This window comes from Aplysia californica, unplaced genomic scaffold (assembly GCF_000002075.1).
Source record: "Aplysia californica isolate F4 #8 unplaced genomic scaffold, AplCal3.0 scaffold00413, whole genome shotgun sequence".
Lineage (NCBI taxonomy): Eukaryota > Metazoa > Mollusca > Gastropoda > Aplysiida > Aplysiidae > Aplysia > Aplysia californica.
The window spans coordinates 450,723-472,870 of NW_004797683.1; the positions used below are offsets into that span (position 1 = coordinate 450,723).

General features: G+C 40.6%; 2 protein-coding genes across 2 annotated transcripts; one reads left to right on the plus strand and one right to left on the minus strand.

The window, feature by feature from the left end:
• Positions 1-2,426: 2,426 nt before the first annotated feature.
• On the plus strand, positions 2,427-12,826 carry LOC101849714. The gene is made up of 6 exons (XM_005104289.3): positions 2,427-2,696; positions 6,430-6,538; positions 7,973-8,098; positions 9,205-9,348; positions 11,201-11,384; positions 12,415-12,826. The coding sequence occupies exons 2-6, from the start codon at positions 6,483-6,485 to the stop codon at positions 12,565-12,567; spliced, it is 663 nt and encodes a 220-aa protein (XP_005104346.1). The 5' UTR covers positions 2,427-2,696; positions 6,430-6,482; the 3' UTR covers positions 12,568-12,826.
• Positions 12,827-14,248: 1,422 nt separating this feature from the next.
• LOC106012551 lies at positions 14,249-21,211 on the minus strand. The gene is made up of 4 exons (XM_013085845.1): positions 21,057-21,211; positions 17,446-17,543; positions 15,868-16,009; positions 14,249-14,459 (listed from the first exon to the last, which is right to left on the minus strand). Exons 1-4 carry the CDS (start codon positions 21,163-21,165, stop codon positions 14,437-14,439), a joined length of 372 nt encoding a protein of 123 aa, XP_012941299.1. The 5' UTR covers positions 21,166-21,211; the 3' UTR covers positions 14,249-14,436.
• Between the last annotated feature and the right edge of the window lie 937 nt (positions 21,212-22,148).

Here is a 22,148-nt window from a genome sequence, read left to right on the forward strand (position 1 = left end):
AACGTCTCAAGAGAAAACAGAGAAACTCGATTTTTAAAAATTCTCCATACACGGTAATTAAAATAATTCGGGTCTTCTGCTTTCGGCTGTGAAGCGCCTAATCGCTCGTTTAGTAAGTTTTAGTAATAGTTTTACGACGCCGACTCTAGCAACTGCATAAGGTCATACGAGCGCGGCCTAATCGCTACACCAAAGACGCCAGTTGTATGAGAGTAAGCTCCCAACAAAAATAATGATGCGATAAACTTATCAAAGAAAGAGCACGGGGGTAACAATACACATATCATGTTCCCAGACAAAAAAGAGTCTCCGATTCAGACTAAATAACGATGTGAATAGAATTAAAGGGTCAAGAGAAAAACAAGCCAAGTCACATTAATCCTACCGTAACTTAGTCTGTTTTCCACTTTTTTTAAATAACAGAATTGCCTTGCTGCTAATATTTCTATCTTGAAATGAGGACCTTTCATATTGGGCTTAACATTGAAATTAAACATTTGGTGGTATGGAGATTGAAAAAAAAGATTCAAAACTCTCATTTTTTACAGTCCTTTGCCGACAGTGGCAAATAATGGTCGCAAAATGACGAAAATTCATCAATTGAGAATGTTATTGCTCATTTAATTGTACACCAATCTTCTTCAAAATTTTGTGAGGATATAAAACAAATTAAGATCTAAATTCATACTACATGGATTTTCAATTAAAGCAATTTCAAAGATTTATTGGCTGCTACACTTTAGTGTACCCACAGTAATGACAATTTAAAGGGGTAGGGCTGTTAAAAAATCATTTTTCTTAAAAAGTACTTTACAAATCAAATTTTCCTGTTGTATGAATTTACACAACATCATACTATACGCCTTGTGTATAAAGTTTCATCCACTTTAGTTCACAAATAATTGTGTAATACCAATTTCCGAGGGGAAAAGAATTGCAAAATGAGAAAATCACAAAAACGACGAAGAGAGTCATATTCGCTCACAAATTCTCGAAATTTTGTTCCCACACTTGCTAGCATGGTGTTGATCTGGAAACGCAAAACGTGGAATATGAGCTAAACTACGATACCAAACACCTCGGGGAAAGATGCAATGTGTAGTTTGAATTATGGAATTACTTGGTTCAATTTATGAGTTGTTTTTCACCAAAACACACGAGGGAAGACCGATATCTACATATTTCAAGGGAAATTTATGTCAGGAAGAGAACTTTCTTTAGTATAACTGATCATATGATGCCGTGTAGAAATGGTTGAACAATTGAAATTCTTCAGAATTGAATATTTGATGAAAATTCGATTTTGACCCGATTCCCCACCTGCATATCCCCTTAACTTTAGTTGGGTAGGTGGAAGGTGCTCTGGCGTGGTTTACTCCTTTCCAATCAAACATCTATCGTCCTGATCTCTCCTCCTCCTTTTTTGTGTTTGTTACTTTGTTGTAACATCTCTTATCTTTGGCAATTATATGCCTGCATTGTGTTGTTGGTGCCTTAAAACCCGTACTAAAACTAAACGTCCCGAACTTCATTTGCTCTCATAAAATATAGTTTGTAAATGACCCAGTTGTTTTTCACTTTATTGATTTCAAACGAACATTTTACTAGTATTGTTGTGAGTTAAACACTATTATAATACCCTGACTTTTTTCTTCTGAAAATGAACATATCCCGTGAGTCATTTGACCCCTTCAGTTATGTTTTACGAAAGCTTTTTGATCTCATGCTCCACTTGGTGCTCGCTGTTAAGACGTTCAGCTCTGTGTCTTTTCTGACGATAGCTCCTCGGAACAAAGGGGAATTTATAGTTCACTGGGTGTGTATATAGCCTATGTTAAAAGTTTAATCCTGCCACCCCAGTTCAGCCAGGCATAGCTTACACCAAATGTCAAATTCATGTTCTCAAACAAAACGAAAAATACCTGTGGGGATATCAACAGCTGGGGTTGGCATGTCTTGCTAAGGTTCCACGTTCACTCCGTGTACCTAGTTTAGGCAGACGTCTGTCTCTTCGTGATAAACGGTATAAGTTGAAAGCTCCTATCAACACAATTAGGTTATTTAAGAGGCGGGACAGAGCTTAATAAGAATTCCGTGTAAAGCGTCTTTCCCAAGGACACAACGTCGGACCGAGCTGATGCAATCTTCGGCTGTCCATCAAAATAGTTGATAACAGTTTGCATGATACAGCTTAGCCTGGGCTGTAGACGGCCTAAAACTCTAACCATTGCACCACAGACGCCGGTGAAATGAAACTATGTCCACACCAAAGTGGTCAGCACAAAGAGGTTAAGATTTAGATAGTATTATTTATAGCTTGTTTGGGTCGGAAAAAAAACTAGATCTATATTTTTAAAGAAGAATACTTATAATACATTTTTTAAAATAACACACTGTCATTTCAGCCATCCATTGTACAAATTCCATAATCTCAAACCCAAAACTTCAGGGGTATAAATAGACTATTTTTTAGAGGAAGTGCTATGGCTAAATCAATAACACTACATTACTGTAACCATCGTTTGGGACTTCCTCCTTTAGAATCATAAAGCTAAATCAAGACAGTTATTATCTGTTATATTTTTCAGAACTCAGCGACCTATCCCGCTATCTAAGAATAAGAAGGTGCCCATTATACCCTCTGTCCCCTTTGTTCCCTATAAGGGCGATCCATGGTTGATCACCTCTAGATAGAGGTAAGTTTGGGTTTGAAAAGTCGCAAGATTATTGAATCAGACAATCGCAGAAGGATTGTGAAGGTTTTGTAAACGCCTCAAACACTATAAATTTACTCTCAGCGTTTCGGACAAAAACCTTTCTTCAACATACGCACATATAGAATGACAAGAAATTGTAATACATAAACACGCATACCAATATCTATTAAACTCACATTACGGCAAAGAAAAACTATCAAAACAAAACAACAACAACAACAACAACAACAACAACAATAACAACAACAACAACAACAACAACAACAACAACAACAACAACGGAGAACAAAACACCTCCAGGTTAATATCAAAAATGAAAAGAGATAATAAAGAATATCAGATGCAGTCGTCACAAGTATATTACATGAGGAAAGGAGGAAAATTCGGAGGGAGGGGGGGTAGTCCGCTCTCTTGACTTAAACGACCTCTATTTCGACCCATTCGGAACGACTACCGCACCTAAAATCGAACTCCACCCCCCACGAAGACAGAGAAATGCACTGAGTTCCCTGTGACCTTAAAGGACATAAACTGGACTTTATGGCACTATTTACAACGCAGTGGGTGAATTAACTCATTGAGAGCGCGCCGTCTGGCTGTTCGGCATGGCTTGAAAACACGCTGTTCTAAGCGCAAAGAGGCATAACTTAGTTATTCATACACATTTTTCAGGTGTGTTTCCTTCATGTGAAACTTTTAATAGACAGGCAACAGCATGTATGCGATGAAATGATGCAAATTCCTGTTTCTGATTCTCGTATATCGGTTCGGAATGTGCCGCAACATTGATTTTGTTCTGCTGCTGCTGCTGCTGCTGCTGCTGCTGCTGCTGATGATGATGATGATGATGATGATGATGACGATGATGATGATGATGATGATGATGATGATGATGATGATGATGATGATGATGATCGGACATTAATATTATGTGTCCACTACATCCTAAATAGTTAATCCTTACAGCCAGTGAGAGGCACAGTGGACATTACCAGCTCTTGTCTAGAAAAATCACGCCGACCATGTATATCAGGATACAAGTAAAACCACCTTATACCTTCTTTACAACCTGCATATCTAACCCTCGTCATATAAAGCTCTTTTGTTGCTGTATATCTCTTGTAGCTTCGTAATAAAAGAGAAAATATATCTATGAAGCGGCATACCAGTCTGACCCCCTCAAAGATGAGACGCCGATACGCATCAAATCTGATGTGCCAGCTCTTCAATGCGAGCTTAATCTGTTCGTTTAAGGTTCTGGTTTCATTACCTTTGAATACTTTTAAGTGCTGTTCATTTTTTGTAGGTTTCATTGTTTCGGGGGTGTCTGGCATATTTTGAAAAGTAAATTATGGCATTGATGAACACAACTGTTAACTTATTACCTACCCTAAGCCGCCCTTAAAGAGTTAATCCGTATAGTCAGTGAGAGGTACAATGGACAACACTAGCTCTTGGCTGGCAAAATGCCGCCGACCATTTATAACGGGATACAATAAAACCACCTTATGCCCTCTCTACAACTTGCCTTCAACCCTCCCCCGCCCCCCACTTTTTTAAAATAAAACTTCTTTGCTGCCGTATTTTTCTGGTAACTTCGTAATATAAGAGAAAATAGATCTTGGAAGCCGTATGCCAGTGCGACCCCCTCAAAGATGGAACTCCGATGTGCTTTGAATTTAACATGCCAGCTTTTCAAAGAGAACGTTCTTTGTATGATTTCCCTTCATTACCTTTGATTACTTTTGATATGTACACTTTAGCTTGAAGTGTCTGGCATCTCTTGAAGGAGCAAACTATCGCATCATTTACCGTGAATCGCATTTTGCTTCTCGAAAAATTCGTTCATTATGGAAACCATAATGTCTACAAACTAACAAAAACCATTATTTTAGCTCGAATTACTTTATGGTACCTTCTGCTACCAAGTCAATTTCCCTACCTGCTTTTTGTATGCCTGTGCTTTTCTGATAACGGTCAGATTTTTATTTTTTTTAACGGCCGCCAAAACACTTGGTCACACTGAGGAAAATGGTCTGGCCTGGCGAAAAAGTGAAACATTTTTGGAGGTAATATTTCTTCCATTAACAAGCTTTCATATTCATTGAATCAGGAGCTACTAACTTTAAATTAGGCCGGGAGGACTCGAAAGTAAACGACAAAAGTGATCTCTCAGGCTTTTGAGAAACTATAGCGACCATCAGAGTGACGGACTCTTCTTAGTATAGGGAAGGCTGTTCCACGCAGCCAGTTTTGTTGAGCGCCTGATTCTACCACGTCGTGACATAATAATAATAATAATATAATAATAATAATAATAATAATAATAATAATAATAATAATAATAATAGTAATAATAGTAATAATAGTAATAATAATAATAATAATAATAATAATAATAATAATAATAATAATAATAATAATAATAATAATAATAATAATAATAACAATAATAATAATCGCATTTATATAGCGCATATTCATGCACAAGAGCATGCTCTATGCGCTTTACAACTATTATTACCCCAGCAGACCCTCTGACAACACTCAGAAACATTCTCGGCTTCCGCGGAAGCATACAGTGCAAGCTGCAGATTTCACGCGCTCAAACGCTATCAAACTGACAAGATCGTTCACTGTCTATAGCCGGGTACCCATTTCCACCTGGGTGAAGTGAGGAAAATTTGTGCAAAGTGCCTTTCCCAAGGACACAACGTCGGGCCCCTGACGGGATTCGAACCCACGACCTTACGGTTGCGAGTTCGAGAGCCCAATCACTAGGCCACCGACGCCACTAATTTGTTCGGATCACCAACAGCGGTTGCCGCTTCGATTGTTCTTCTTCTTTTCGAGCAGATTGAATGTATCAGTTCAGTTCCGTCTCAGACTGGGATTTGGTTGTAGTCACATGACTATCAGCATGAAGAATTCAACACCAGAACCATTATCGCACGGATCAGGGCAGCTCTTGAATGCATTCCACGAGTGCTTTGCCGTAAAACGAAGCGAGTGCCACGAGATATCAAATTAACCTACATCAGCTATAGAATTAGAAGTCTATAGAATCTTGTCAATTATTCAAATTGCAATGCTGTGTAATAACAGGACTGATAGAGGTGCTTTGTTTAAATTTTTTTTATTGGTTTTGTTTGGTATGCGCACGAATATTTGTGTGTGTGTGCGTGTGTGTGTGTGTGTGTGTGTGTGTGTGTGTGTGTGTGTGTGTGTGTGTGTGTGCATGTGTGTGTGTGTGGGGGGTATGTATGAGTGTGTGTATGTTTTTGTTGTTGTTGGTGGAGGGTTTGTTTGTTTGTTTTTTGTTGTTTTGTTTTAGTTTAATCCCAATAGTTAAAAGTATAAGATTTTTTCTATACAGCTTAATTTGATCTTTTCAGTTTTTCCTTGCTGTACAGGTAATTCTCTTGGACAGGTGGTGCTTAGAGCAGTTTCAACTGTATTCCAGTGAATGATAATAGTGAGGCATCGGGTTGAAATCAGGCGCTCGTCAAAATAATGAAATATTGAAGAAAGCAGCATTTTTTTCTGCTTTTTTTTTTTTTTTTTTTTTTTTTTTTTTTTGTTATTGTTGCTGTTGTTGTTGTTTTGTTGTTGTTTGTTGTTGTTTTTTTTGGGGGGGGGGCGGTTGCTTAACATCTTTTATGTTCATTTATAAGCACATTTCAAAAATGATAATGCACCTTGCCTCCAACAGTGCGTTGGATCTGTGAGGACTGCAGGAATCCATCCAAAGCTGTCAGTGTCAGGATGCCACAACCGTGCTTCTTCCACAACGATGCCCGGAGTTATGGCATGCAGGAGAAGTAAGCGGTTTGCGACTGCTACAAAAAATACGTCAATGTCTTGTGTTGCTTCGTGTTGGTTGTTGGTGTTGGTGGTGTTTTGTGGTGGTGATGGTGGTGTGTTGTACTGATGTTGAAGATGATGATGATCCTGAGAGGAGGTTTTGTAGTAGTAGGGGTGGCGGCGGTTGTGGTGGTGATGATGATGATGATGATGATGATGATGATGATGATGATGATGATGATGATGATGATGATGATGATGATGATGATGATGGTGATGATGATGATGAGCGGACATTTAACACAGTGCACAGGATGTCTTTTTCCATGCTCTCGAGAAAACAAAGTACAAACGAATTGTACCGAATATTGTCCAAAAGGCCAACCCGCTTGCCTCAAGCATTAACTTCAGCAGCATTTGTCACTCTATAAATTACCTTTGAACTTAACTACTTCTTCTTCTTCTTCTTCTTCTTCTTCTTCTTCTCCTCCTCCTCCTCCTCCTCCTCCTCCTTCTTTTTCTTCTTCTTCTTCTTCTTCTTCTTCTTGAAGACCGGTGTCTGCCATCTACAGTTTCCCCTGCTAATTCTCCTGTAGCTTTAATGGGGTTGGCCACTGTTCATGCGATAAGACATTTTGTGTTCTGATTAACCAAATGCGTGGTTGGTTAGCGGGTGCTCTGGTGTGGTTTGCTCCTTCTTTCCTATCAAACGTCTATCATTCTTATCGCCCTCCTTCTTTTTCTTGTTTGTTACTCTCTTGTAACACCCCTAATCGTCAGCACTCATGTGACCTTATTGTGATGCAAGTGTCTTAAAACTCTTACTAAAACTAACCAAGTGCAGATCCCATCACACTTGAAGTCTTATCATAAGACCTGTCCTGCTCAGTTCATCTGTCGGCCTGCACAGCTCCTCTTGTAGTATCAGTGAGGTTGGCCACGTCTCCTATCTCAGGGTCATGTGTTTCTTGCAGTTCTGAAGGATTCTCAAACATTATCAAAGGCACAATTAACTATAGCAAGTGTCGGTGACACGTGGATCAGATGGGTGGTCACTGGAGTGTGTCCTTGAGCAAGACACGACAACCCTAGCTCAAAAATACAGGACGCTGCACAGTGGCGACCGGCAATGGCATGTCTGTAAACTGTTCTGTATTTGTGTAATAGTGTGTATTTATGTACGTATTTAGGCATGTATGTATTTATGTATGTAGGCCTACGTATTTATAATTATGTATTTATGTATGTATGCTTGCCATGGTAAAACAAAGTGCCCTTCTGGGACAAATAAGGGTGTAATTTATTATTATTATTATTATTATTATTATTATTATTATTATTATTATTATTATTATTATTTTATTATTATTATTATTATTATCATTATTATTATTATTATTATTATTATTATTATTATTATCATTATCTCCTCACTTTTTTGTTCCATCCAGCGTGTACGAGAAGTGGCTGCGAAGGCGTCTGGACTACGCTGTGATCAGAGAGACGGGCAACCACGCAGCCCCTGGGTTTATACACACTCTGCTTCACAGCGGCGACTGTCCCAGCGCAGTGACCAGGTGCCGTTGTCGTCGTCATCATCATCATCATCGTCATCATCATCATCATCATCATCATCATCATCGCTGACGTCAACCTTGACAGCTCGATTATTTTTGTTGTTCTTCTTCTTGTTCTTGTTGTTCTTCTCGTACTCCTCGTTCTTGTTCTCGTTCTTTTGTCTTGTTCTTGTTCTTGTTCTTCATGAACACCAAGTCAGTTGCGAACGCCGTAAAACACTTACCAAAAAAAAGGCTTTTCATTGTTCGTGATCATTATTACAATTCATATCACAGACTGTAGTCCTTACTGTGGCAGCAGATCGTTATAATTTCACACGAACCTCTTCCTCTCCTTTTATTTTTGCCTTCCTCATCATCAAACACTTATAAAGTACTCTCTGATACTTTTGGCCGTTTTGAGTTACTAAGACTATGAGGTCTGAAACCATATTAATGTTCTATCTTCACACTCTATCAAAATCGTAAAAGATTATTCGGAGTCGTTATCATATTATCAAGATATTCAAAGAGTTGCATTACAAAAAATTGGACATGTTGTGAAATTCAAAACCTTTGACTTCACATTTGTTGTTCCTCTTGTTCTTCTTGTTCTTCTCGTTCCTCTCTTTCTTCTTGTTCTTGTTCTCGTTCTTGTTCTTGTTCTTCAGGAACACCAAGTCAGTTGCGAACGCCATAAAGCACTTACCAAAAAAAAAAAAGCTTTTCATTGTTCCTGATCATTATTACATATATAATTCATATCACAGTAGTCAATGCTGTGGCTGTAGATCGTTATAATCGCACGCGAGCATCCTCCTCTCCTTTCATTTTTGCCTTCCTCGTCATCAAACACCGTAAGTTACAAATTCTATCAGATACTTTTGGCCGTTTTGAGTTACAAAGACCAAGAGGTCAAAAACCAAATGTTCTATCTGCTCATTCTATTTAAACAATCATAAAAGATTGTTCGGAGTCGTTGTCAAGATATTCCAAGAGTCGAAAAAGCTTGACATGTGAAATTCAAAAGTTTGACGTCAAATTTCTCAAATGTAGATCTATGAAAGTCCGTACTGAACGGACAAAACTTTGTAATTCTCAGGTATCTCCCTGTCTATCTGTTCCAGCGAGCTGCGGAAAGAGTTGTGGCAGCAGTGCAAACTCCCTAGCTCCACGTACTTCTCCCATGGCATCGTCACTTACAGCTATCCGGACACGGTCAAAGAGATTATGGACTTACGGTTCGCCCAAGAGAAGGCTCAAGGGAAAATGTGCGAGAGTCTTCAATTTTGCTTCAATTTTTGTTTGGGTATTTTTGGTAGTGGTTTGTGGTTTTGTTTTTTGTTTTTGTTTTTTGGGAGGAGGGGGGGTATTGTGGGTTTCTTATTTTGTCTTGAGTTCTTTCTTCTTTTCGTTTTTTTGGGGTTTTTTTAATGAATTTGGGTGTTTTGTTCCTTTTAAAGCGTGCTTCCTACTACTACTACTACTACTACTACTACTACTACTACTACTACTACTACTACTATTACTACTACTACTACTACTACTACTACTACTAGTACTACTACTACTACTGCTGCTGCTACTCAAAGTGCATGTGTGCACATGCGTGTGTATGTGTAAATAAATGTGTATGAGTGTGTGTGCCTGTGTGTGTTTGTATGCGTGTGCACGTGTATCTCTGTGTGTATTTGTGTGTGTGTGCGTGCGTGTGTGTGTGTGTGTGTGGGTGTGTGTGTGTGTGTGTGTGTGTGTGTGTGTGTGTGTGTGTGTGTGTGTGTGTGTGTGAGAGTGCGTGTGCACTGCTTGGCATCTTTGTATGTCAATTAGAATTCAATTTCTTTTTCATTAAAAGTTTGGTTTGGCAGGGGAAGATTGAAGGTGACATCTTCTTTGACTAATTATTTGATTGATTGATTCTTCGATCTATCGATTCGGCTATCGATCTAATGAGTTGGTTAGTCGCTAATCACAACACAACTGTTGACAAATAAACGGCGATCAGTCAGTCAGACTGTCGATCATCAATCTGTCAATCTGTCAGTAAGTCAACAAGTTCACTATTTGTTTGTTTTGTGAGTAAAGAAATGTATATAAACGTATCAGCGTTTGTGAAGTGCAGGGAAAGAGGATGACAGACAGACAGAAAGGCAGACAAGATATAAACAATAATGGTCTTGAGATTGGTTCTCTAGCGCTCCGGTATGCTTTGCTCCTTGTTTCCTTTCAAACATATATCGTCATTATCTCGCACCTCCTTCTTTTCCTTGTATGTTAGTCTCAGATAACAACTCTAATCTTTGGCACTTATATGACCTATCTGGGTTGCAAGTGCCGCAAAACTCTTACTAAAACCAAACCTTGAACAGAGTAGGTAGTTGACGGATGCTTTGGTGTTGTCTACTCCTTCTTTCCTATCAAACATTTATCGTCCTTATCTCTCCTCCTTTTTTGTATGTCACTTTATAATAACACCTCTAACTCTAATCTTCAGCATTCAGAGGAATCCGCTTAAACCAAAACCTTCGGGACCACTAGATTTTCTTTGCTTTAGTTGGATTTTCGGTTTAGAGAGGCTGCTAAAATAAAAGAGGACGTATTCAGTTTAAGAGGACTTCACTGTATGTGACCTATTTGTGCTGCAAGTACCGTAAAATTCTTGCTAAAACTAAAAATTCTTGCTAAAACTAAATCGCATATACCACTTCACTCCACCCTCTCCCCTTACCAGCAGGTACACAAGGCGTAGAGCAGTCGACGCCACGCTTGCCTGTCCCTGGCCACGTTCTCCAATTTTGGTACATCCAAGCCTTGGGTGATTGCCCCATCCCTTACTTACTGTCCCTCTGTAGCTTCCAAATTTCTTACAACGTATTATTATTTAATATCAGGTGCCCAATGCGGATGGGATCTGGTCGGGTCGGGTCGATCACCCCACTCGTCGCCTGAAAACAAACGCGTTTGGGTTTTTTTAGGGGACGAGCCGGGTGCGATCGGCGTGTGCCATGAAAGATGTTTTGCCCCCTCAATCTGGCTAGCAAACCGACCCGACCCGACCGACCCGACCCCCCACTGGGCACCCCGTATAAGTTTAGTATAACTTACTATAACCCTCGTCCCCAGCTACACGCCAATGTCATCCAACTTCGAAGGAGCGTACAACATTTCCTTCCACGAGCTGGCCTCAGCCCCCAACTGGATGGCGCCGCTCACCGTGACCGACTGCACACGGCCCCACACCCTGGAGACACCGATGACCTGGCCTTTGGACAATGATGGGCCCCCTGGTCTTATGGCTCGGTGCCCAGTGAGTTTTTGTGTCTCAGAATTAGAAAGCGGGGTTTGTTTTGTTCTTGTTTGTTGTTGTTGCTTTTTTTTCGTTTGTTTTGTTGCTTTGTTGATTCTGTTTTTGGGGAGGTTTAATAGTTTTTTGTAGTGTTGTAGTTGTGGTTGTCGTCGTCGTCGTCGTTGTTGTTGCTGTTGTTGTTGTTGTTGTTCTTCTTCTTCTTCTTCTTCTTCTTCTTCTTCTTCTTCTTCTTCTTCTTCTTCTTCTTCTTCTTCTTCTTCTTCTTCTTCTTCTTCTTCTTCTTCTTCTTCTTCTTCTTCTTCTTCTTCTTCTTCTTCTTCTTCTTCTTCTTCTTCTTCTTCTTCTTTTTATTATTATTATTATTATTATTATTATTATTATTATTATTATTATTCATTTAGTTATGGTTTTTTTTAGAGGGGGGGGGGCTGTCCTTTTTTTAAAATCCTACCAACACAATGTAGATTACAATAATATTTAGGAGGAGACTGAATCAGCATCTGCCTCCAACAAGATCAAACAGAGGGATTTCAAAATCCTAGAAGCAGCTGTGCATTTCAATAAATGTGTTCATCTTTTGAAGCTTACAATTTACAAACATGGAATTATTGACCGGGTGCCCTCCAATACGTTTGAGTTTTGTTTTTCTAAAGATTAAAAAAGTAAGGTGCAAAATCCGAAGCCACGTTGATAGATTCACAGACATACACACATGCACGCACACACACACACACACACACACACACACACACACACACACACACACACACATACACACACACACACACACACACACAAACACACACACACACAAACACTCTCTCTCACGCACACACACACACATACCCCCCCCCACACACACACACATATATACACACAAACACACACACATACACACACATACCCTCAAACACACATACATACCCTCAAACACACACACACACACACACCACACACACACACACACACACACACACACACACACACACACACACAAACTCACAAACTCCCCCACACCCCTCCTTTTCAGGACCCGCGTCGAGTGAACGAGCCAGTCTTCCCCAAGTGTTGCCACAACAAGGAGTGTCCCTGCAGCGCCATCTACTGCCGGGAACCGTTGCCAGAGGCTGTCTACAACCCTGGGCCGATGGTTCGGGGCGACGCCCTCTTAAAGTGGCGGTGAAATCAACACCTTCACCGCGGAGACGTTTCCCCTTTTCACTTGAACATTGTTTATAATTCAAGATGGCCCGCGGGTGGTTGGAGGGCGCCACAGGAAGCTACTCCCTCTTTACTTTCCCTCTGTTGTTTCTGTCTGTTTGTCTGTCTTACTTTTTTTTCCAGTATTAAATTACCTTTATCGTGTCCGCGTGCTTCTCTTTACTCAAAGAAATTCAAACAAGTCAAGATGGCCGCCATTTCCATAGCATCGGTGATGTTCTCTCCCTCCCCACCCCCACCCCCCCACCCCACCCCACCCCCATAAATTCCCTGTATTTCTTTTACAGTTCATGCTTAGTAATCTTAGTGATACTAGGAAAATTCATTGCAAAAGAACTTGAAATGAGCAAGATTGAAATTTTAGGAGCCTCTTCCCTTAAGTATAAGCGACAGCCAAAAGTGTCATTACACCTCCTACCTCAAACGGCCCCCCTGTGCCATTAGAAACAAATGGCTAGGAACTAGTTTTGGAGAACTCGAAAAAATCTATACGGCTGCTCAGAAACAAAGAGGTTAACATACGTTTTAAACAAAAGCTCACCATGGTATCGGGTCTGTAAAATTGATTAAATCTTTTATAAAGGCATCTATGGCTACACGCTGCGTATCTTTCCAATTGCTTTCTAGTTTGTTTGCTTAAGGTTGGTGTTATCTTGCGTTGTCGTGGCTTGTGGCATCCCCTTCTCGTTTCTTTTGTGTGTGGTCATGTGTGTGTGTGTGTGTGTGTGTGTGTGTGTATGTGTGTGTTTGTGTATGTGTGTGCGTGCGTGCATGTGTGTGTGTGCATGTAAGTGTTTCCCCATCGACGAAACCCAGATCATATTTACGAGCCTGTCGGGGCTAACCCGGGTTGAGAGGGATACAACATCCCAGCAAAGAGATCGAGACTCTCGATAAAAATTCTACCCGCCAGGGTACCTATCTAGGGTCTCCTGCCTACAACGGCGAAGCGCCGTATAATCTCCTCCATATTACAGATGCTGGCCTTTTCCCTCTGGCGACAACCTGAAATTACTTTTCAATTTCATTGTTTACCAACATTTCGTCTTTCTTGCTGGGGGTTTCTGAGGGGGGGTTTTTGTGGAGGGAGGGGGGGGGAGTTCCAGAACAAACCTGTTATTGCAGGTACTTCATTCCTTTTTCATACCTATATTGTTACGTCGTTTTCGAGGGGAGAAAAATTAACACAATTTGGGTTTTCCCATTACCCATTATAACAGTTTACAAGATACTTGACAATCATGGAAGCAGCGTGGGTTCGAATCTATATTATATGGAAGAGGCGTTTCTAAGATACAACCCTAGCTTATCGGGGTGTATTTGGTGTAAATATATATCAGAAATAATTTAAATCAAATGAATTTTGCAGCAATTGAACATATTTTTTAAACAGAAAAAGCGTACCAGCGAATACGGTGAAGCGATTGGGCGCTTCCCTGTCGCACGTAAAAGAATTGAGTTCGATTCCCATTGGGGGGGGGGGGGTTATTGCATAACTCCGTTTTTCTGCAAGGATTTTTTTCTCAGTTAGCCCTGCCAGACGGGGTGTAAGTCCTCCAAAATAATTTATCTACATTGCGTCGATGTAATACACCTATATACCAAAACAAAAAACTAAAAAAAAGTATACACTCAAACAAAGCTGTAGTTAAACAAGGTTTAATATTCTCCGTATTGATTAAGCATGGTTAGATAAGCTGAAACAGTTAAGGTTCAAACCGAGAAATACAGCTGACTGCCTTAAGCAAGCACGTTTGTTCACTGTTGAGTAAGTTTCACAGAGCCCGACCAAGGGCTGCAAATGTTCCTGTCAGCCCCTCGAACACCTTAATTAGAAGGTAAGGGACACAGGACCTGAAAAAAGGATGTATGTATTAAATTTTTGTTTTCAATGTAGAGGGGCGGGGGGGGGCGTTGTTGTTTTTCACGCCCCCATCGACACAATGATTTAAATCCGGACTCGACCCTGCCTGTCAGGGCCAACCCGGATTGAGAGGGATATAACATCAGAGCAGAAAGACCGGAATACTCGATAAAAATTCTCCCCCACAAGGGAATCGAACTCAGTCTTCTGCGTGCGGCGATGAAGCGCCTAACTTCTGCATCACAAATGGCGATAAGGATGAATTATGAACGCACATATACTCCCCTCTCCCCTCTCCCCCCCCCCCTTTTTTTTTCATTGCGAACATGCAGGGGGTTGGTTGGTGGGGGGTCACAATGGGGTTGTAGCTCTGTCTTCCGGGAACAGAGGAAACATGTGATAGACAAAGGTGTATTTGCTCGTTTGTTGTTGTTGCTGCTTTGTGTGGGGGTACTTTTATGTGTGTTTTGTTCAGGGGGGGGGGGGGGCGTCATCTTGTTTATAGTGGGGTTTGCGTGTTTTTTTGTTTTGCTGTTTTTTTGTTTTTTATTGTTGTTGTTGTTGTTGCTGTTGCTGTTGTTGTTTTGGTTTGAGATGTTTTATTGTTGTTGTTTTGGGGAGGGGAGGAGATTACGCTAAACTCTTATGAGGTATTTGTCAGGATTAAACCTACAATCAAAGTGTATATTATATCGGATACCTTAATTCCAGATCTGAAGTATATTAACACAGTGGCCTATCTATTACAATCGACTCAACATGGGGCATTTTTTTCGAGAGAGGGACTGGGGTGAGAGGGAGGAGCCGAGAGCAAAAATCATTCCCGACATAAGAATTGGTCAGTTTATAGTGAAAAGTATGCTTTTAGAGACTGCTCATCCATGGGCTACTTCGTCATCAGGTGCCAGATATGCGACAGACACCGAGGATCATGGTTCTCCATTCATTCCTTTGCTCGGGTACTCTAAAAAAAAAAGTTACATTTTCAGGATCTTTCCCCGTCACTCATCTGTTAAGGGTCTCCAAGAAAGTTGCTCTGGGTCTACCCCTAGCTCGTTTGCCTTCAGTTTTGCTAGTGAGATCTACTTAAGTACATTGTACTTATAATTATGGTAATACAACATTCCCAGCATTTTGACATCATATTGAATTGTGGTCAGCTGATTTTGACATACCTACACATTCTTAGAGACAAACAAAATAATGGGTTTACCTCAGAGCTGAGTTCTCGACCACAGGTAACTGGTCTGGGTCTTGTGAATTTGACACACGGGGACACAGTTTAATCAGGACCCCAGAGCTCAAAAACTGAACTTCCACCTCTGTCATCTCTACAAATCTCTTGGTTATGAATTTTTTACATGTAATCTGACATAAGATATTTCCTAAGGTACTTACTCTGACATAAGAAATCCGTAAGATTCCCCACTCCTGACTCCAGTTCAAGGTCGCTGTTTACTCGGAAGATGTTTTGGGGATTTCCCGACGCTAAGAGTAGATCGATTTCCAAAGCGGCTGGTGCAAATCCAACAGCAAACACCTGGTTTTGATAGACATCAATAAGGATGAACAACGATGTAAAATCAACAATAATAATTACAACTCTGACAATTACAAACGGTTCTTGAAATCACTTTCACTGCTTGAACTAACAGTCGATCTACTTATTCGGCAGCGTCATTCCACAAACGCTCAAGTCCATGTCGGGGAGTTTCCAGATAAAGTTGTTATTCGAATATACAGATTAATATTAAGGGGCATCTTACAACAATAATCAATAATATGCATGTGTACAGGTATTTTCGTTCTATTCCGTTCATTCCTTCCAGGTCTTGGATTGAAAAATAACACGTTGCAAAGTCTTGGTTCTGATTGGGACGCTCTCTTTTCTTTTTTTTACTTTCTCTCTTTCTCAAAACTTCAAAGAATCATGTCTTTGACACTTGTGGAAAGATGCTAACTTATTTTGACTAGAGTTTTGTTCGTTCGGTTTGATTATGTGTTTGTCTTCTTGGTTGTGTCGTTGGCTCTTTGGTTGGTTTGTTGGGACTTGTTGATTGGTTGTATGGACAGTCGAATTAATCATTTCAGTCTATACATCACCTCACCTCATGTACCCTCTGTAACATTGGTCTCTTAATAAAGTGTATTGTTTCCTGTACGTTTGTAAGGCAGAAGGATTCATTGGTTATATTCTACTGCAGTAAAATCTGATTCTATACCTGGAGATATGATACACAAGGTCGAATGCCTTACTTATAGTTTTTTTATAGCCTATCTGACAATCTAAAAACAAAAGAATGCTTACACCAATGGAGTAATTATAATCTTTTTGGGGGTGGATGCTGGGGGGGGGAGGGGAGAACCACAATTCACCACCATTCCGCTGTCAATATGGCCACATTTCGCATGCCTGAAGCAAGGTGAATTTGGAGGTGGGGGGGTGAGAGAGAGAGAGAGAGAGAGAGAGAGAGAGAGAGAGAGAGAGAGAGAGAGAGAGAGAGAGAGAGAGAGAGAGAAGGGGGGGGGGGAGAGAGAAATGGTGAAGTCAGGCGCTCGTCAAAATTATGAAATCAAAGGTATGGGTATTTATTTTGCTGTCGGTTTAGCACATTTTGTCGAATTTTCGTCTCCACACCTTTTTGTGTCCATTTATAAATACACATGTGTGCATTTTACCGAAAAAAGTTGATTTAAAGCACAAAAAATGTCAATCTTTGGAATCCAAGGACTCTTAAGCTATGGAAGTCCCCAAATTTTAGCGACCATTTATTTTCTCGCTAATTTTACCTCTGAAACCATGCGCCACCCACCTCCTTCAATTGCAAATACCTCGACTTCTCTTTAAGATAGAAGAGTATATTTTACATCAAAAGACAGACAAATGAACAAGCTTTGAGGTGATACCAATAATAACTCCACATGCCCAATAATTGACGAGCGCCTGATTTCACCGTGTGGTGACACATTTTTTACCTCCACTCCGCGCCGCCTGATTGTTTGAGCTTCAATTGTCAGCTCCGTCTTGTTTGTCACTGTACCGTCGACCAAATACAGGATCACTTTACGGGTGTCTGAAAGATGAAGACAAGCACTTTATCGTTGTTACTGTGTACGCTTTTATAGCGTCACGTAGGTAAAGGAAATATGCCATAATGGTTGTTAATGGTTAACTAAAAGAGTTAAATTTCAATGTTGTGAAGTTTTCTAAAAATGCATCTTGCTTAAAAATGTGGGAGTACCCCTTGAAGAAAAAATCAAGGAGAAGGCCACGTGAAACCCGGAGAATAGTCAGAGAAAATGATGTACAGAAAATTGGGATGACTTGGAATAATATGAAGAGATTAGTCCAGGATAGGAGAATGTGGTAATTGTGTGTTCTCTTAAAGATGCCAGAATGCGCGTCCTCTATGAGTTAAAGAAACCAGAATGCACGCCTGGAATGAGCTAAAGAGACTAGAATGCGCATCCTCTATGAGTTAAATAATGACAATAGATAGCATTTGTATAGCACAAATTTCCACTTAACAGGAAACTCAATGCGCTTTAAAATATATATTATTATCCCAGCAGACCTGATAGCATTCTGAAACAATCTTAACTTCACGGAAGCACTCAGAGCAAACTGCCATTTATAGACGCTAAAACACTACCATACTAATACAAGATTTTTCACTGTCTATGGCCGGGGACCCATTCACACCTGGGCGGGGGGCTCTCGTGGCCAGAAGGTTAAGGCGTTCGCCTCTCATTCAAAGATTCCGGGTTCGAATCCTGGTAGAGAACGAGAAATTTTCTTCTCTAAAATTGTCTTCTTTCACCTCCTTTCCTGCTCTCTACCAATGCTCTGTCGTCTGCTTTCGTCTCCACTTTCTGCCCCCATCCCCTCACCTCCTCTGGGCTCATGACTCTTTCTGCAGCCTTTCTACAATAACTGCTACTCCTTGGCTCCTTCTTACTGCTGTCTTTCAGCCACACCCCTGATCTTATGGTAGGAAAGATATACATCTAACCTACTCGGACAAGGGCGAAAAATCTAGAAGGTCCCGTGTGCAAGTTGCGCATGTTAAAGATCCCTTGGTGGTCTAAAATCGATAAGAGTAGGCTTCGGCTGCCACTCGAGCAAAATTCAAAATTTTCTACCAACTGAAAATGGTTAATGTGTCCCGTGCGCTCATATGACCTCATGTATTTGCGAGCCCCGTAAAACACTTACAACAACAACAACAACAAAAAACCCAAAAATACACCTGGGCGAAGTGAGGAAAATTCGTGTAAATAATGTGCCTTCCCCAAAGACACAACGTCTGGCATGAGGCTCGAACCCCCGATCCCGCAACCTCACGATTACGAGTTCGGTAGCCTAACCACTACGCTATCTTAAAATTACAAAGTTCTATCTGCTCAGAATCTAGTTTAGAGAAATTTGACTTTAAAAATTTTGAGTTTCACCATGTGTCAAGCTTTTTCGAATGCAATTCTCTGGATATCTTGATAACGACTCCAATAAATAATCTTACGATTTTTATAGAGCAGACAGATCATTTGGTTTCTGATTTCATGGTCTCAGTCACTCAAAACGGCTGAAAATGCCATATAAAACTTTGGAATTCTAAGGTACAGTGGCGGTTTGTTAACTAGGCAAGACCGGCGGTGCCGGTCAGATTTTTGTCAACTGAACTGTTGATTAGAGGTTTATTGCTGATGACGATTTTCATTCAGTTTTAAGTAAATCCAAACAAACATGTATCAACATTCAAAAACACCTTGCCGATTAGAAGGTGCTCAAATAGACAAGTGGGATTCACTGTTTTGTCGCGACAAAACCTCATTCCTTAACGTTTGTTATCGCGAAAGCTCGTAACTTTAAATCGTCTCCCGTCAAACCGTCACGTCGCGGAACTTCGTACTACGTACGAGGCCAAACCACTGATCTCAGTGGGCCAAACACACGGCGGGCTTGGCTTAGGCCTTGCGATGGGCTACGTCAGTCCCATGGACAAATCCATCGTCAGCCCACAGAAAGATTAGTATATCCCTTAATTGCCAGACTGGCCTCTTTGTAGCTTACAAAATTAAGAATGAGACTGTCTTGAGCAGCACAGACACATGTATTATTTTATCAGCAAAATATTTATTTATCAGTCAGCATTTCTCTAACTACTATCAGAACATTTATTGTCAGCATGGCACTACTCTTTTTTGTTTATTGACTTTTTAACCACGTATAGTTCCTGTTTGGCATTTACTCATCGTTTTCTCCCCACTAATAACTTACCTGGCCCTTAGGAGTCTGGCTGGCGAAAGAAGGAATCGTCTAGTGAAGATATATAAGGAAAATTTTAACGAGGAGCGATAGACACTCGGCTGTCTGAGTCTGGGCCGAAAACCCCCTCCCTTCCCTCCCCTTTTCAACCCTCACCCCAGCTAAACACCAAGTTCTATAATTAGCATTTGACACACTTCCCCACTTTGTTACAACACAGTGTTCAGTGTTCAGTTCTGAGAACTGAGAACTGAGAAGTGCGATGAAGTACATTTGATGATAGAATGATCGGAAACGTGTGTGCTTTGTCCAGCTTTGTATAGCATCTGATTGTAGACTTGATCTGCTTGGGACAGCGTCACTGGTACAGTAGCAATTGACTTTTTGTCATCATACAGGACAGTTCTTATTACATATATTTAACGGGTTCAGTGCACGTCGATATTTTGTGTGGGGGTGTAGAAAGTACGAGTAAACTACTGTACTGGAGGCCAGGACCAGCGGTTTATTGCTTCTCACTGTCAGTTTGTTTTCAAGCTTAGACTCAAGTAGTGTGTTTCTTTTTCTGTGCCGATCAAGTGAGTTTCTATTAATCTCAGTAACTTCCATCTTACATTATTCATAATATTGTTTCTTGACACTACCGCATATTTTAGCTCTTTCACATTATTACAATGTTTACTGTGGTGTGTGTGTGTGTGTGTGTGTGTGTGTGTGTGTGTGTGTGTGTGTGTGTGTATGTGTGTCTGTTGTGAAGGAAGGGGGTGGGGGAGGGAAAAATAGTCGACGTGAATGACCGCCGGTCAGTTCTATAAACCACGAGCCGCCACTGCTAAGGTAGCGTCTTTTAGTTTAGTTTAGTAAGAGTTTTACGGCGCTAGCAACTGCATAAGGTCATATGAGCGCGTGAAACACGACAAGTCGGTTGCATTCACACCAGTTCACAGCACGGTTTGGTTTTGGTCAATGATCAGATTTTGAAATGTTAAAAAACGAGGTAAAATAATCATTTTAAAATGACAACCTACTTAAAATTAAAATAAAAATAACTGAATTTACAATGTACCGTAAAGGCCAGTGGCCTTTAAAAATTCGAGAATTCTGTTGGAATCAACGACGGACAACAGATCTTGCAACTTTTTGCATTTAAAATACTTCTTTCGAGTCTCTCCAAAGTCCAAACATTGTGTTAAGATGTGTCTAATGGTAAAATCTGTGTCGCATCCTGCACAGAACGGTTTCTCATCTCCCTGAAAGGTAGCGCCTAGACTACCGATGCCACTAAAGACTAGAATGCACGCCCGTTAAAGAGACAACTCACCAGGACTTCTTTGCGGCACTGCCCCCGAGAAGACACCTTGCGCCGCCTTGAACGCCAGCCCAGCCTGTGTGTTCTGGTACTCAGGGTCCACGTTGTCCACGGCCGTCATCACGGCGTTGGAGTCTGTCGTGATCTCGCTGACCACCTGGGCGGTTATACTGACGAACACAGGGAATTGGAGCGATTTCAAGTGGTATAGAGCGGTTGTACTGACAAACACAGGGAATTGGAGAAACATTTGTGACTGGTTGAGAGTGTTTATACTGACGAACACAGGGAATTGAAGCGATTTCAAATAGTACAGAGCGGTTATACTGAAAAACACGTGGGATTGGAGCGAAGTTTGTAACTGGTAAAAAGTGGTTATATTGACAAACACAGAGAATTGGAGAAACATTTGTAACTGGTAGAGAGGGGTTATACTGACGAATAAACACAGGAAATTGTAGCGAAATTTGTAACTGGTAGAAAGTGGTTATACTGACAAAGACTGGGAATTGAAGCTATTTCAAATAGTCAAATAGTAGAGAGCGGTTATACTGACACCCACGGGAAATTGAAGCGATTTCAAATGATAGAGAGCGGTTACACTAACAAACACAGGGAATTGGAGCAAAGTTTGTAAGTGGTAGAGAGCAGTTATACTGACAAACACATGGAATTGGAGCGAAGTTTATAGTAACTTCAAACACTTGAAATTTGTTGCGAGCGGTTACACTGACAAACACAGGGATTTGAAAGTGATTTCGAACACATGGAATTAGTAACTTGGGGTGAATGGTTATACTGACAGGGAATTGAAGCGGATTCAAACATTTGAAATGCGAAGCTAACTAGTAGAGAGCGGTTACACTGACAAAGACAAGGAATTAAAGCAATTTCAAAGATTTGAAATTTGTAACTGGTTGTGAATGGTTATACTGACAGAGAATTGAAGCGATTTCAAACACTTGAAAATTGTAACTGATAGAGAATTGTTACACGGACAGGGAATGAAGAAAATTTCGAACACATTTAATTTGTACCTGGTAGCAAGTGGTTATACTAACAAGGACAGTGAACACACACCGCCCGCGCACACACACACACACA